General features: G+C 42.6%; 1 protein-coding gene across 1 annotated transcript in view; it reads right to left on the bottom strand.

Annotated features, from left to right (window-relative positions):
* Window positions 1-9,961: 9,961 nt before the first annotated feature.
* The window catches only part of LOC146304977 (CLIP-associating protein 1-B-like), a 39,676-nt gene continuing 32,917 nt past the window's right edge, over window positions 9,962-16,720 (bottom strand). The window contains exons 31-41 of the mRNA XM_084713728.1: window positions 15,970-16,122; window positions 15,263-15,369; window positions 14,258-14,380; window positions 12,790-12,937; window positions 12,415-12,637; window positions 12,273-12,326; window positions 11,892-12,094; window positions 11,516-11,644; window positions 11,030-11,236; window positions 10,821-10,937; window positions 9,962-10,650 (exon numbers count right to left, since the gene is read on the bottom strand). Of these exons, the coding sequence (XP_084569854.1) occupies window positions 10,567-10,650; window positions 10,821-10,937; window positions 11,030-11,236; window positions 11,516-11,644; window positions 11,892-12,094; window positions 12,273-12,326; window positions 12,415-12,637; window positions 12,790-12,937; window positions 14,258-14,380; window positions 15,263-15,369; window positions 15,970-16,122 (1,548 nt within the window). The 3' untranslated portion in view covers window positions 9,962-10,566. The remainder of the gene's footprint in view (window positions 10,651-10,820; window positions 10,938-11,029; window positions 11,237-11,515; window positions 11,645-11,891; window positions 12,095-12,272; window positions 12,327-12,414; window positions 12,638-12,789; window positions 12,938-14,257; window positions 14,381-15,262; window positions 15,370-15,969; window positions 16,123-16,720) is intronic.

The following is a 16,720-nucleotide window of genomic DNA, read 5'->3' as shown; positions in this document are numbered from 1 at the left end:
CTGTAACCATACTGTGGATTTTTGCTACTTGCATCCTGTGCAACAAGTCTCTTTCTCTGTGCCATTTATTCTTATATACTTTATCTTAGTGAGATTAAACTGTTTTTTAATTCTCAACATCACACTCTAAACTCCAGGAGTATCTTTGGAAACTTTGGGATCTCCCCCGGGATATAAAAGAAATAAAGTCGTGTTGCTCAGTGTGAGTTTCTGGGCTGCTGCGTGTTTGAGTGTGTTGATGCTGTGGTGGAAAACGTGAATGAAGCTGCTGATGATCCCAGCATGTTCCAGCGTCTGTCAGAGAACCTCTCAGACCTGCAGCAGAGTCCAGACGGACCCTCGAACCAGCAGAGCCCGGCGATGTTCATTAGGCGAACTGAGGACTTTCTCTTTTTTTTAAGTGTTTGAACGTGTCTCGCAGGGAATGGGAGCTTCTGGTCTGGAGCCAAGTGGACGGAAAAGATCCAGCAGAGGGGAAAAGAAAATAAAGAGCAGAGAGAGAGAGAGAGAAAAAAGAGGGCAGCAGCTAATGGGGCTGCGCTGCTTTTAAGTGCAGCGTACCAGAGGAATACATGAATTCCCCGTTAACCCCGATTCAGTGTCTGTTTCTCTGAGAACTTCAAACCAAAACAACACACAGCGGCTTCAGGCGGGGACACGTGTTAACGAGTCGCAGAGTCCCCGCAGAGACGCGCTGGAATCCAGGTCCGAGTCCGTCACGTGACTTTAGCTAAAACTAATAATCAGCAACACAAGCAGCCAAACACTGGTCAGACACTTTCATCTTCTATTCAAGTTTACACAGATACTGAATCAGAGTTTATTTTTTCAGCAGCTGATGAAGACCATGTGATGGAGTCAAAAGCTCCAGAGGAAGGAAGTGAGCAGAGATTTCAGTCTGTCAGCAGATGTTCATCAAATCTCTGACAGAATTTGCAGTTTGTTTTGAATGAAAAGAAAAAGAGGAGCCGTGCAGTGTGTTTCCTGTCCTGCACTGGTGGTTTCTGGGAAGTGTAGTCACAGTAGGAAGCGTTCAGCTGGTGAGCAGCAGTAAACAGGCCTCCACCTCCACAGGAAGACGTTCAGGTGCCTCAGTGTTTCTGTAAGAGCTCCCTCTACTGACAGCTACTGTTAGACCTTTACAAATAAATGATTTAATAATGTTGCTTTTTTGGCAAATATTAAACAAACAAATAAATAAATAAATATATAGATAAAGGTCTTGACACACCATTTAGATCATTATGTAGGCCGGTAACTTCACACAGAAGAATTCATAATCAGAAACCTTTTGGTTCTTTAAAAGGAGAATTTCTTTGCTCAATAAAGTGTCAAGACAATATCAGGCAGAAATGTTCATTTATGCACAAATGAACTCTTCCATAAATTTACTGATAAATGTGTCATTTTAAAAAAGTGGGTCCCCAGAAAATCAGTTTGTGTAACACTGACACACAGTATGAGCTGTTTACTGAGACGAACTCGTTACAGAGCATCAAGAAATCCACCTATAAGACAGAAAAATCCAGAACTATCCTGAGAATCATCACGTTTTTAAGTTTCTAAATAATTCCATAACAGTCGTCTGTATATTTGGCTACAGATTGTTCCTTTAAATGTGTCAGTTGACTGCTTCATTAAAACTAATGAAATAAAATCAGTGATTTCTGAATGATTAAAGCTCGTTAAAGCAGCAGTAGAAGCTCGAGTCACATATGAAGAGATAAAGAAATGAAAGTGTAGCAGCAGAGCTGCTGCAGTGCAGGTGAGTCCTGTTCTCTTAAATAATCATGATGAATAATGAAGGCGTGCGGCGGCGGCGGCCTGGCACATCTCCCCTCCTGGGCGGACATTTAGTGTCAACCTGACAGGTCTCAGCGCAGCGTGGGGACGGGGAGGGGGATGAAGTTGTCTCCATATTAAGCAGGCAGATTAGACCTGTTAAATGGAGGGCAGCGCGGCGAGGTGCAGCACGTGGACCTCCGGGGTCTGAATCTCATCAGGTGGCGCCCGGGCTGTGCTGCGGGGACGGCGAGGGGAGGAGGAGGGGGCGTCGACCGGCCACCGCCGCACCTCACGTCTTCCTCATCCGCAAACTGGAACTGACCCCGCGCTTCTGCCAGCCTCCGCTGCAGCTAAAGCCCAGCCCTTCCCATCATGCACGGGGGCCGCAACGAGCTCCCATGAGCCTCGGCTCGCTCCCCGCCATCTGCCGTGATTTATAGAAAACGGCCGATGATTTATGGGCCAGTCATCTCACAATGAAGTTGTTCTCTTTCATTTGCGCGACCTCCCGACCTCGCCGCCACTCGCAGCCAGGTTGGGGAAACACGCGCTAATCATACAGTATGAGCCTTTAAACAGGAAGAGGAACAGAGCGGGGGGGCAGGGGGAGTAACGAGGAGGGCGGGGGGGGGTTGGGGGGGCTTTAATGAAATTAATTTTCAACAGCGTGTGCATACTGATGAAACACACAGGCCTCTGCGACGACACACGGCCACCGCTGAGAGATGCTAACGAAGCTGTTTCAAGGTCTGACGGTTGGCGGCGAGGACGGCACTGGTCCCCGCGCCACACTTTGATCCACAAATGAAACGCCTCATCAGGAGGCAGCGACCCAGGGACACGTTTAAAGATTTATACGGAGCTGCAGAGGAGCGTGTAAACCAAACAGTGTGAGCCCGACACACTGATCACCTGTAATCATCAATATGTCCTGATCAGACGAGCAGAGCTCTGCAGAGACACACACACACACACACGCACACACACACAAACATCAGTTTAATATTCAGCTGCTCACCTGACGCTCTGCAACACACCTGAACATAACAAGGCCAACTGACTCAGATCTGACTGCTGTCTGTCATTTCTACAGTCCGATGCCGTCGGCTAACATTAGCTACACAGAACAACCGCTAACGTTAGCTACACAGAACAACCGCTTACGTTAGCTATACAGAACAACTGCTAATGTTAGCGACACAGAACAACTGCTAACATTAGCTACACAGAGCAACTGTTAACATTACATACACAGGGCAACTGCTAACGTTACATACACAGAACAACCGCTAATGTTAGCTACACAGAACAACTGCTAACGTTAGCTACACAGAACAACTGCTAACATTACATACACAGAACAACCGCTAACATTAGCTACACAGAACAACCGCTTACGTTAGCTACACAGAACAACCACTAACGTTAGCTACACAGAACAACCGCTAACATTAGCTACACAGAACAACTGCTTACGTTAGTTACACAGAACAACCGCTAATGTTAGCTACACAGAACAACCGCTAACGTTAGCTACACAGAAGAACCGCTAATGTTAGCTACACAGAAAAACCACTTACATTAGCTACACAGAACACCTGCTAACATTAGCTCCACGGAACAACCGCTAACATTACATACACAGAAGATCCGCTTACATTTGCTACACAGAACAACTGCTAATGTTAGCTAAACAGAATAACTGCTATCATTAGCAACACAGAACACCTGCTAGCATCACATACACAGAACATCCGCTTACATTAGCTACACAGCACAACTGCTATCATTAGCAACACAGAACACCTGCTAGCATTAGCAACACAGCACAACCGCTTACATTAGCTACACAGAACACCTGCTAATGTTAGCTACACAGAACAAGTGCTAACATTAGCTACACAGAACACCTGCTAATGTTAGCTACACAGCACAACCGCTTACATTAGCTACACAGAACAACTGCTAATGTTAGCTAAACAAAACAACTGCTAACATTAGCAACACAGAACACCTGCTAGCATCACATACACAGAACAAGTGTTAACATTAGCTACACAGAACACCTGCTAGCATCACATACACAGAACAAGTGCTAACATTAGCTACACAGAACACCTGCTAGCATCACATACACAGAACAAGTGCTAACATTAGCTGCACAGAACAACAGTTAGACAAATTAGACAAAACAAGTACATTCAAAATATTAAATTCATTCAAAAAAAAAAAAAAAAAAAAAAGTTTTTTTATATATTGAATTATCATTATTTCTTTTCCAGTTAATTATTTCTATTCCTTGTCGTTTCTGTTGACTTTTATTCATTTCATATTTTTTGTCCCATGAACTGTAAAACAGTAATAAAAATTAGTCATTTACACTCCAGTTAATAACGTTTAACCAAGTGCAATAAAATATTGTTGGGTTTGTGGTGAAATGTTTCAATTGTACGTAAAATAATAAAAACCCGTTCGAGAAAAGAAATTGTGTAAAAGTCCCTTTTCTTGTCAGAAAAACTTTAAATTATTAAGTTAAGGTGTTCTGAGGTCAAAGATCATCTGTACCTGAAACTCTGCGCTCATCCGTCCGGTGGTTCTCCTGAAGGAACAGGTTCAACCTATAAAAGATCAAGAAACTTTACAATAAAGTTTGAAGAGAAGTCAACCCGAGTATTAATAACACTGTTCAACAGAAGTGATCATCTATAATCATTTACAGTCAGATTAGTCCGTCTCTGACTAACAGTGTGTTCACAGCGCCATCTGGTGGTTCTTTCCATCGTTCTCTTGAGGCTCCACGCTGATTTCACTGCAGTCTTTACTTATTAAAATATTATAAAACCTGCAAAAAATATAAGAAATTCACAAATTACCTTCCAGTCCAGCGTCTGAGGAGGAAAAGGAGAATTTATTTCTGATAAAATCGAGGATTTAGTCACTAAAACGTCGAATGTTGACAGAGCAGCTCCGTGTTCATCATGACACCTAATGGAAAACACCTGTTTGGTCATGCAGGTGCACCTGGGAAATGTAGTTCAGAACTGTCCACCTGCACAGGAAGCTCCAGTGAAAAGGTTTCAATGAGAACACACTCAGGGGATTCTACCAAGAACCTTTTTATATTCCAAGAGTTTTATCTAGAACCCACCATGAGGGTTATACTGAGAACCTTTATGGGCTGTAGTGACTCTACCTAGAACCCTCTTTGGGGGCTCTGTCTGGAACCTTTCTACTCTTAAGCATGCGAACAAGAACCCATGCAGGGAGTTCTACCCAGAACCCTTTTTATTTCAAGGGTTCTACTAGGAACCCTCTTATATGCCAAGGGATGTATCTAGAACACACTGAGGGTTCTACTGTAAACATTTTTCATGTTCTAAGAGGTTTATCTAGAACCCACCCAGGATGTTCTGCTGAGAACCCATTTATATTATGGTGATGAATAAAAGACAAAGACGAGAGGATAGAAGTCTGATAGTTTATTTCAAGTTCTGCAAAGTCTATCACAGGTGAAAGAGAACCAAACATGTAAATATATACAGTCATACACAGGGAAATAAAACATAAATATTGTGTAGCATGAAATAAAACTAATCAACTAAAAATAAACGGGAGCCATGCAGTCAAATATCTCCACGTCAGCGGCGGCCTGAAGCTTATTTACAGCTCTGCATCTCTTCACGTTCTCACATTAGCGTCAGTCCACCTTAAGAAGCAGTGTGATGTCATGTTAGTACAGGTTAGTATCGTATTGCCAGTAAATCTTTACCCAAAGGCACACAATCAGGAAAAAATCAAGTCTGCTCTTTAAATTGGATTTTTAATTTTTGCTTTTGTCAAACCGACTACATCTGGCAGACTGCTGTGAAGAGCGCATGCGGACGTTTAGTTTAGAAGTCGTAGTTTTAATTCACACTGTACAAAAAAAAAAAAACAAAGGTAAAGGGAGCTGAGTTTCAGTTGCTAGGCTAACACCGGATCACTGGACGACGTTCTGCAGAGGACTTCATTGGTTCTGGAGGCAACATTCAGTCCAGAGGTCAATAAAAGCTGATTAAAATTGCCAGAATCTCGCGGCGGAGAGAAATGACAACGGGCACTGGTACAGTACATTTAACAGTCCGAGTGTTTGTGTTTGAAGAGACAAAATAAGGCCTTCAGGAACACCGTCCTTCACTTTCTGGGTTCTGCAGTCACGTTAAAGACGATTTATAGACACTTTGTGAGATGATTTTATTTACTGCTGAGAGTCAAATCGTCAGCCTCAAACATGAAGCTAAATTAGCTTAGCATAAAGACTAGAAAGGGAGGGAAACAGCTAGCCTGGATATGCACCAAACTGACGACTAATGAATGCATCAAAATCAAAACACTAAGTGTAGTTAGCATGAAGGCTGCGCAACATGAAAACAAAAAAAGAAGTAGTGTTGATGGATAATTTCCTGCACGACCAGAGTCACCTGTCCTGCATCATAAGGTACTTTAACAAGGAAAATTTCTTACAAATTTACAATTAATCAAATTATTTAGCTTGAAGGGTCTTAAGGCTGGAATACAGAACACAGACATTAGGAAGTTCTAGCACACTTTCACATTCATAAAGTTTAATATCGGTTTAAGGTTCTTGTCCTAGTTCTTAATCCGGCCTTGTGAGCCGAATTATTTCTTGTCCGGGTGTAGTGACTATTCAACAGAAGCAGGCTAGCAGTTTCCCCCTGTTTCCACTCTTTATGCTAAGCTAAGCTAACTGGCTGCAGCTTCATATTTACTTCTCATATTAGAGTGTTTCCCCAGAATATCTGACAACTTCTTTGACGTGACTGAAACATCCTCTGTAGCGTTCGTTTTGAAGTTGCCTTGTGCACCGGACGGGCGGAGCTTAGCACCAGGAAAGTTCAAGCAGTCAGAGGATGTTAAAAATTTCAGTGTTCAATCAGTAAGTTACTGTTCCCAAACCTTTCTGTTGAGATACAGTACATACGCTGGAGTTATTAGGCGCATTTGTTAGTATTATAATAAGCAGCAGTAACATTTTATCATAATATACTTAAAAAAAAACAAAAAAAACGACCCTTCTGTACATTGACCAGCGAGAGCGTCTCAAAGGAGGAACACGATGGAAATTTACAGTGCTTCGACGTGAAAATCCGAGCTGGATTTCTCAGAGTTTATTGCTAATGTCCAAATATCAAACACTCTCGTTTCATACTTTTCATTTTCGCTGGCACTTTTACGACTCATCAATTAGCATCGTCGCTTGCTTTTTAATAGCATCTAATCATTCAGATTGTCGACCTTTCTCTCAGATTTAGGTTTGTTCACATTTTAAAGGCAGAAGTCTTAAAGTGACTTACATTCAATTTAGGAACAACTGATACAGAGGAGTTTCTCTCCAAAACCATCTCTTTAAAACAAGAATACATCGACAACAGTCAGAACTGTCATAAATTAAAATACTGATACTACTTTAGAGACATCTAGACCTCAATCTTGACCTTTTTTAAGTGTAATATATAACATATACTGTATATATTTCAGTATTTGGAATGAAACTCACAGTAGACTCGACTCGACAGCCTGTAAGACAGCAGAAACCAGTAAAGTCCCAGTCTGAACAGAACTGGAGCTTCAGCTTCACATCCTTCTGAGACAGCACACAAATACATCACTTCTGTCTCTCAGTGGTTTTATTTTATTCTCCTAAAATAATTATAGTGTTATTTATCAGCTGAGTGACTTCTGGCTACTTTCAGTCGTTGAAATTGATTAAAAACACACTGTATGATTTTAAATATACTGTATGTAGATGAGAAATTATCTCTGTGTAACACTTATCAGTTTCATTTTAAAAAATAAATAATAGGAAATCTTTAAAATATCATCAAATAAACATAAATTAAATATTTTGAACTTGTTCTATCTTATTAACCTTTTTGTCTCACAGTCAACTACATTTACAAATAAAACTTGGTGGACGTCTTTAAAAATAGCAGATTTTAAAGGTTTCAACAGCCGTAGTATTTTTTTATGAGAAGACTGTGTGAAAATTTGGTCCCATTGTAACCCGGGATTTACACCAGGCGCGCCTGCGCCGCGGTTTTGCTCCGTCATGCACACGACTTCAATTTACACCAGCAGCGTTTCAGAAGCGTTTCAGCAGCGGAGCGTTTTGCCCGTCTGATTATGTTTACTTGCTCTAATTTTGTTGATTAAGTCCTCTTTCCTTGCTCTTTGTGCTTCTACCATGGATAAGCAGGCTACGTAGTTAAATTGTTTATTTTCTGTCTGTCTTTATGATCGCGAGTCTGCACGGGGTCTTTTATTTTGAAAATCAACCGGATTCTCCCCTGTTTTCCGTGCCTGACTTCCTGCCCGTTCGACCAGCTCTGTGCCAATTGACGCGCCATCCGTCGAAAATAGACTCGCTGCGTATTCTCCGCGGAGCGGAGCGCCGAGCCGCTTCTGGGACGCTGCTGAGACGCACCGCGGCGCTTCTGGTATAAATTACAGCACTGACTAGAATGGGTTCTATTTCCTTGCGTGCCGCGGCGCAGCCGTTCCGCGGCGCAGCCGCGCCTGGTGTAAATACGGGGTAAGAAACTCTTCACTGACGTCGTCTCAAAAGAGAAGGGAAATAAAAGTTAAATGTGAGTCGGGGGTGTTTCCATCAGCTGGTTTGGATCAAATCAATTAAAAAAACAATTCTCTGAATGCAGGTATCATGTGACTGTAGAAGTCTGGATAATACTGGTGATAATACAGCCTGTTAAGACACTGAATTATTGAAGTTAAAATTTAAAAAGCAGCTCTTTAAAATCCTGATTTTAATATAAAAATGATTCATAATTCAGCTTCTGGTAAAGTTTGGACGTATAATTTTAATAGTTTATATATTAAGCAAACGCTGTGCAAAATATGTCGTAGTTTTAATTTGACTTTTTTTTAACTTAGTAAGAAAAAAAAGTTCAAAATCTTCATTTCGAAGTGATTTAAAGGTGCTGTAGTCTCTATTATAGATTTTTAAATTCACCTGATGAATGTTACACAGATCAAATCAAGTCCTTTTCTTCTTCACACCTAAAAAATGTTTTTTTTTTTCTTCGTTTGTTCTTCTTTAAATCTGAACACTGGTTTCTTCTGCTGGTCGTTTTTTCTTTTCATCACTGTAGTGCTTCGTATCATTGGCCAGCCAAATGATCCTGATGTAAACTAACATGAAGCAGGATTTCACATTTTATCAAAGAGAACACAGATTACTGTCATTAACGAGTGGAACAGCAGAACAGAAACGTTCTTCTGTTGTTCCACTCATTAATGTGTCAAAGCTCCTTATTTCTGACATATTAATCTTCAGATGGACCCTTTAATTCAGCCTGCGGTGCCACTTTCTTTAGTACACTCTCAGAAATAAAGGTGCTAACTAGAACCACAAACGGTTCTTCAGCTTCTCCCCACTGGAGAGCTCTTTTCAGTTCCAAGAAGGTCCCTTTCTGAGAGTTCTATCTAGACCCCATCATAAAGGGTCATACTGTAGACTATACACCCAGAACAACCAATGAGAGGTTCTAAAGGAGAACCCTTCTATGGTGTAATGTTTCACCCAAAACCCTCTCTGGAGGTTCTATCCAGAAACCTACCTCGAAACCTTTAGTGTTTCACTGGCTTTGTCTAGAACCCACACAGGGGGTTCTACTGAACGATTTAATCTTATGCTACAAAGATCCCTTGATAAAAGAGTTTCAACACATCTCGAAGAACTCTTTCTTCCAAAAGGGTTCTTTGGATGAGAAGGGTTCTTAATGGAACCCTTAGAGTCTTACAAAGATCCCTTGACGAACCCCTACTTCAAATGGTTCTGGGTAGAACCTCAGCCCTTCATGAAGAACCCTTTTGGAGCCCTTATTTCTGAGAGCGGATGGCTTGAAATGTTCTATATCCTTTAAGATTGATCCGACAGGTACAATGAGGCAGTAGTTCAGGAGGGAGGAACACAGGTGAGATCCACATCCTGTCAAAGCTCTTTACATTCAATATACAATAAGGTTTGATGTGTCAAAGCAAAAAAAAAAAAAACATTGTTCAAAGAAGTGGATTAAAGGTTCTAAAAATGAATAAAAATACTGATAGCCACAGGGTTCCTCCTGCGCTGAGAGGAAGGAAGTCACACCACAAAAACTTCTTCTTCTTCTTCTTCTTCCACCAAACTCACCTCAGGTCTTTTCTTATACGTTTAAGAAGACGTTCTCGACAGAAATATTTCTCAGGATCACCTCAGATACAGTCGATGAAAGATCTTGGTGGTGAAATGAGGAGCGAGGAGGACGAGGAGGTCTTTCAAAATGGTTTCTATGATTCGCTTGGTTCCATCGTACGTCGATGGAAGATAAAGTTTTAAGGCTCATGACTCTAGTGTGAACAATGAGGGAGAAGGTGACGGTTCAGGTGGAGCGGCTTGGTTCTTTATGAAACGTCTTAGCTGCCAGGATCACCTGACCTCCCAAATAAAAAAGAAGAAAAAAAGAAAAAAGAATTTGCTTTTAAAATAAGAAGACGGCTGGAAAACTGGAGCCATGACAGCATGAGCTCCTCAAGACGACTTCAGCTCCATCAGCAGCTGAAGGAATGAAACGAGAAGTTGTTGGGAAGAGGAGGTGTTCGGCTCGCGGCCTGGTCCTACGAAGAACAGCGAGATGATCATGATCCTGTTCGTGACGCTGGTTGATGGAATGAAATGGTTCCTGTGTGATGGAGGTGATGGGAGCTGAGCGTGTGCTGTGGGAGTTAGTAGGAGGAGATGTCAGAGGAGCTGCTGCTGTTGCTGGTGGAGGTCTGGGCCCTCTTGATGTACAGGTTGAGCAGCTTCATCTGTAACAGCAGAGCAATTTTAATTATTTATTTTCAAACAAAACTATTTTTGCAGAGATTTCTTAAAGCTAGAAGTGTCAGAATCACCACTAAAACTGATGTACGTGGACATTTTGACCTTTCAATCAACTGTAGGTAAAACTCTCCTGAGAGACAGGAAGTGAGCGTACCTTGCTGCCGGTCAGCTGAGCGAGGTACGGCTTCAGCTCCTCTCCGATCACAGAGTAGATGGCCACCAGGCAGAAGACGCTGGCCTTCCTCACGCTGCTTTCTGTGTTGTCGTAGCCCTGAAGCAGACGCAGACGATGACGCAGCGTCAAAAACACATTTTCATGACTCCTGAAATGTTCTGAGTCTCATCAGTAACCTCGTGTCTCACCTGCAGGAGTCCAGGTATGATGTCAGACAGCAGCTGATGCAGCGGCTCCTTGGCGATGCGTTCGATGGCCCTCGTCTGCATCTTGATGGCGGCCAGGTTGATGGGGTAGTCCGCCGTCTGCACGATGGGACAGAGGACCTTGATGCACTGCTCAGGGTGGATGGAGCCCGCCAGCGTGGAGGCCGCCTCCTCCGCCGCACGCACCACCTGTAGCAACCACCAAAACAATCTATTATATATATATTGTCATGAATGGGAATTCCCTTTATGTGTTAGCATCAAGCTAACAGACTAAACACTAGTTATTTATATATTTAGAAAACAGAAGTCAGATTCAATTCTGCCTGGGTCTAATTTAAACAAACAAACAAAAGCTCCTAATTCAAAAGAAAATGCTGTTGTTGCATCACCTGAACTCTAGAACAACTTCCCAGCATCCTTTGCAAAGTGTGAATCATGCCTGAAAATGCCCCCAATGGTCCTCACCTCCTTGTGCGAGTCTTTATGAGCCTCCAGCGTCTTCATGATGGTGAGCTCGGCGTAGTTCTTGAAGCGAGCCGGCTGGTTCCTGAGGATCTCCTTCAGGACTCGCAGGGACAGCGCCCGGATCGTGTGCTGAGACAGAGAAGGTTCAAACCAAGAATTTCTAAGATTATTAAAGATTTCTTATGCATCATAAACAGACACCAGCTCATTAATTTGACCTGTAATTAATGTGAAATGTAGTTCAAGTTACAGGCTGGAATAGAAATGTCAAAAGAGGACACTGCTGCTGTAGCACAGCTGTAATATTACAGTAAATATATTACAGAATTCTCCTTTAATACTTGACGTATGAAGTTTCTGTGTCTCCCGTCCTTACGTCTTTGTCTCCCAGCGTCTCCAGCAGCAGCAGCAGCATGGTCTTGAAGTGTTCCTCCCACACCACTAGGCTGTCCTCTCGAGCCACTTTCAGCAGCTCCAGCAGGGTCCCCCGTCTCTCCTCGGGGCCACGCTCCCCCGCCTGGCCCTGCGACAGCTCCTTCAGGAGGCCCCCAACCAGCTCCAGCTGCTCAGCGGGGCCCACTGCAGGACAATCAAGAGAGTTTTTAAAGAAATCTGTAGCAGATTGTTGAATAAATGGTATTTTACATTTTTTTACGTCTAAAATGTCTGAGAAAAGACAACCAGGCTTCAAATTATCTGAACTGTCCCTTTAAAGAATTTCTGTCTCAGCCATCTAATATTTTAGCAATGTCTTTACCTGGGAAGGTTTTGGGGTTCATGATCTTGTTTTCGACACATTCTTGTCGGCAGCCTGCAAAGAAAACGTCTCAGTTAAAAGACAAAACACGACAAAGTTTAAAAAATAAATAAAAACCAGGAGTGACTGCGTTCTGTCTCACCGTCTCGCAGCTGCTCCACGGCGTCCTCGTACAGCGCCTCCTTCAGGGCAGCTTTGTCCAGCGTGCTGATGCTGTCAGTGTAGTTGTACGGGTTGTAGTCCCGGAAGCGCGGGCCAGCGAAGGAGCGCGGTGATGGCGTGTTCAGCAGCGACGTCTTGTTGTCCAGGGCTGTGCGTCCTCCTCCGCCCACCACGTCACCATCCGAGGACGCCCCGACTCCAGACTGAAGAACGACATCAAAACATCATCATCATCATCGTCATCATCACAGCAGGAATGAGTTAGTCAAAGTCAAAACCATTTTGACTTTTTATCTCATCATTTCGATCTTTGTCCCGTCTGTGTTCGTGAACTGAGCGCGGCCCTTGTCCTCACCATGCCGTCCCTCTTGCCGTCTCGTCTCAGCGGCTCCACCAGGTCCTCTTGGCTGCGGAAGCTGAAGTTCTGGATGGCCTCAGTGACGCCCCGCAGAGAGCTGTAGATCTCCTCTGAGTTCAGGTTCTCGCTGTCGTACTCCAGCAGGCTGCAGCCGGGGACAAACGGTCACATGAGAGCAGGTTCTGCTACAGAGGCTTCATCAGCAGGAGAAACACGTTGGGATTAAATGTGAAATTAACCCTGAAGACATCTTAGATAAAACCTTACCAGCCTGACCTAAAGGACTTTAGATGCTTCTCTGTGGTGATCCAAGACTAATCCAGATAATTGTTTCAGGCTACATCCACACCGAAAAGTTCAACTTCACACGAGCTTTCACACCACTCTGCTTTTTTCAATCCCGTTTTTAAATTGACAGAATTTATAAGATTAGATTAATCTTAGTTATAAGATTAATCATAGCCATAGACGTAGCCTCAGTCCTGTGATGGTCCTGGATCAGCACCGATTTTATTTAAAGCTTGTGAATAACAATAATAATAATAATAATGATAACTTAATTTATGTAGCAGCTTTAAATACAGAGTTTATAAAGTGCTTTGACAGACAAAGCAAAAGATACTCAGGAGGATAATGATCAAGGACACTTTCCTAGACATGGACCAAACACAATCCTCACTTTCATTTCTTGGTCTCAACTTTAAGTTTTTGGTCCAACGTATCGACTAAAAGAAAAACTGCAAAGGAATTGAACACTTTCCCAAATTTTCCAGAATGCCAACAAAGCAGAAGTGGTTCAAAGGTCTGAAACACAACATTCATCTCGTCCATGACTAGGAAACAGGCCGCACTGTGGAGTCTGCGGTCCACTTCCTCTGTGCACCGCGACGCGTTGCGGTGCCGTGCACGTGCGTAGCTGTGCATGTTGACAGACTGACGCAGGAAGAGACAGACAGGCGAGTTGAGCACAGAGACAGCGATGACACATTTTCTCACCTTCCGAAGCAAAGTGGAAACAGAAACCAAACGAATGGACGGTGAAGGACAATTTGAGTCACGAATTGCTGCAGCCGAGCAGAAGTGACGACAGATGAGACTGTTAGTGAGTTTCAGGGGTTTCACAGGACAAGAGAAACAGCTGAGAGACGATCTGGAGGAAACTGTCAACCTTTTTTATACTGTTTCTATTTTAAAAAGGTAGTTCAAATTATATACACAGCATACACTTAAACTGACCTACTTTACTGCAGGTAACGCACTGATTACCTCATACAACCACACTTCAAATAATCTGAACTATCCCTTTAACAGGAGACAGAGTATATTATATTTATTTATCATCAAAGAAATAATTAATTAGATTTTAGGTCATATCACTCAGCTCTACTGTGAAACCCCCCAGGGAGGAGGAAGAAGAGGAAGAGGAAAAGGAGGAGGAAGAAGAGGAAAACAGGGGTGGGGTTACCTGGGTGAGTAAGCTCGCCGCACTGCCTTGTGGGAGGAGTGGGCAGCGGGTGGAGGAAGAGGGGAGGGGAAGGGTGGAGGAGGGAACTTGGAGAGCCCGTCTGCGCTCCAACCCCACAGCCGACTGCGAGCAGCCGGGGAGGAAGAGGAGGGGGAGGGAGAAGAGGGGAGGAAGAGGAGGAGAGCAGCCCGGAGAGAGAGAGAGAGAGAGAGAAGATAGAGATGTGAGAAAAGAAGTGGGAAATAAATAAAGAGAAGCACCGTTCTCAGTCAGTGTTAGTACAAGCGGGTGGAGAACTGGAACCAGTAACATGCTGGTAAACCTCTGATCCGTTACCACTGAGATTATTAGCATCAACATCAATTTCAAGCAAAAACATGAAGCATCTTCACTTCTTCTTCTGTGCATATGTAAACAAGTCAATAATACATTTTTTAAACTATAAAGTGCTGCAGGGACAACGTATTTTTGTTGTCAAACTCTGAAGTTAGCATCGCTCTGGTTTTGGATTAGTGCAGAAAATAAAAAAGTTTATTAAATAATACTAATCATACTGAACAGACTGAGCCTGTTTCCTCTGCAGCTGATGTAAATAAAGGCCCCGGTCACTCTTTGAGGAAATAAAAAAAGTGAAATGAAATTTTATTACTTCTTTACTTTGCTTCAGTGCCACTCCTGGTGCTGATTGTAATAAATCAGATGTTTTAATCAAATCTGCGACTTGAATTTTCATTTCATTTTCACCTCCTTGTTCGCTGCGTGATCATATCGTCATTATTTGTTTTAAGGTAAAAACGTCTGATACAGAACAGGTGAAACTTTATTTCTGCTTGAGATGATTGTGGAATTGTGATTTTGATGGAAATGAGTTTAAAGTTCTGATATGAAGAGCAGCATTAAAGGATGTTTAATCATTGGTTTGTAATATGTTTCCATGACGACAGCAGTCAGTACTGTGACTGTGACGGTGGGTTGATGATGCAGTCTTGCAGTGGGAGGTGTTACCTGGGAGAAAGTCCCCCATGGGAGCAGTTGGTGGGTGAGGTCAGCGGGCTGCTGCGGCTGCTGGGCTGCCGCGGAGGCGTCCGACCCGACGAGTTACTGGGAGACGCCTGCAAATTCACAAAAACACACAACTGGCTTTAGACCCAAAAGGTGCAACAAAAACATCAGGAGGTGACCTCTGAACTGAAATCATTTCTTATGATCAGAAAATGAATTTTGATTTACTTTTCCATTGCAGGGCTGCGACTTACCATTATTTTTTATTATCTATTAATCTGACTATTATTTTTTCTTAATTTATCCATTTTCTCATGGTCAAAAATGTCAGAACAGAGTGAAAAAATAAGACAAATGTCTAAAATTAATCTAAAACACAAAGATATTCAGTTTACAAAGATATAAAACAGAGAAGATCAAACATTTAATTAATTTAATTCTCAGACTAATTGTCAACTTATTGTTTCGATCAACTCCTGTACGGCAAAAAGAAAAATAAATAAAATCAGGATCTGTAAGAATATTTTTCACTCTGCTGCAAGCAGAAATGATCATTTCAATAATACAAAAAGAGATTTCATAAGGAAACTGGAAATATCAATCTTGATTTTAGAAAATATAAAAAGAGACTCTGAGGCCTTAAATACAGACTATTGACAGAAACTGTTTTAGTTTTAGGGAGCTTCATCTGCAGCAGTCTCGTGTGTTACCATGCCGACGCAGCTGTTGGCGCTGGCGTTCCTCAGGTGGTTGTGCAGCAGCTTGGTGGTTCCGTCCTGGAAGGTTTTGGGCAGAGCGCCGAGCAGCATGGTGAACTCTGGAGTGTTCAGCTCGAAGAGGGCAATGAGCACCACCTGGGCCGCCTGCGCACACACACACACACACACACACACACAGAGAGAGAGAGACACACACACACACACACACACACACACACACACACAGAGAGAGAGAGAGACACACACACACAGAGGTCACTTTAAAAGTTTTTCTGCTCTCTGCTGCTGTCAGGAGTTGCCGCTCTGAGCCGGACATCTGCAAACTTCTATATACAAACTCATCATTCCAGACGTCAGATTATCCACTGGATCATTACAGGAGCAGCTTCTGTGCGGAGGACGAATACACCGAATACACCGCCAGTCACTGGTTACTACGTATAACCAACTGAACCATCACATCTGCTTTAATAAACTTGTTGTTTCACAGAAATCAAACTGTATGTTCACTTAAATGGTGAAATTCTGTGACACGAATGTCTCTGCACAAAAACTCAGCCAGACCTTTAAAATTAAAATCACTCGACATTCACTGGAGAAATAAATCTTACAACTGGAGCTTTAATCTTGATTTCAAATACAAACTCTCATTTTAGGAATATTAATAAAACAAGAGAAAGAAAGTTCAACTAATGAGAGTAACTGATACGATAAGAAGTGTATTTGTTGCGGTGAACGTGCA

Source organism: Lutjanus erythropterus, chromosome 24, assembly GCF_056507025.1.
Source record: "Lutjanus erythropterus isolate fLutEry1 chromosome 24, fLutEry1.hap2, whole genome shotgun sequence".
NCBI lineage: Eukaryota > Metazoa > Chordata > Actinopteri > Lutjaniformes > Lutjanidae > Lutjanus > Lutjanus erythropterus.
This window is presented reverse-complemented; position numbering and strand designations above follow the sequence as displayed.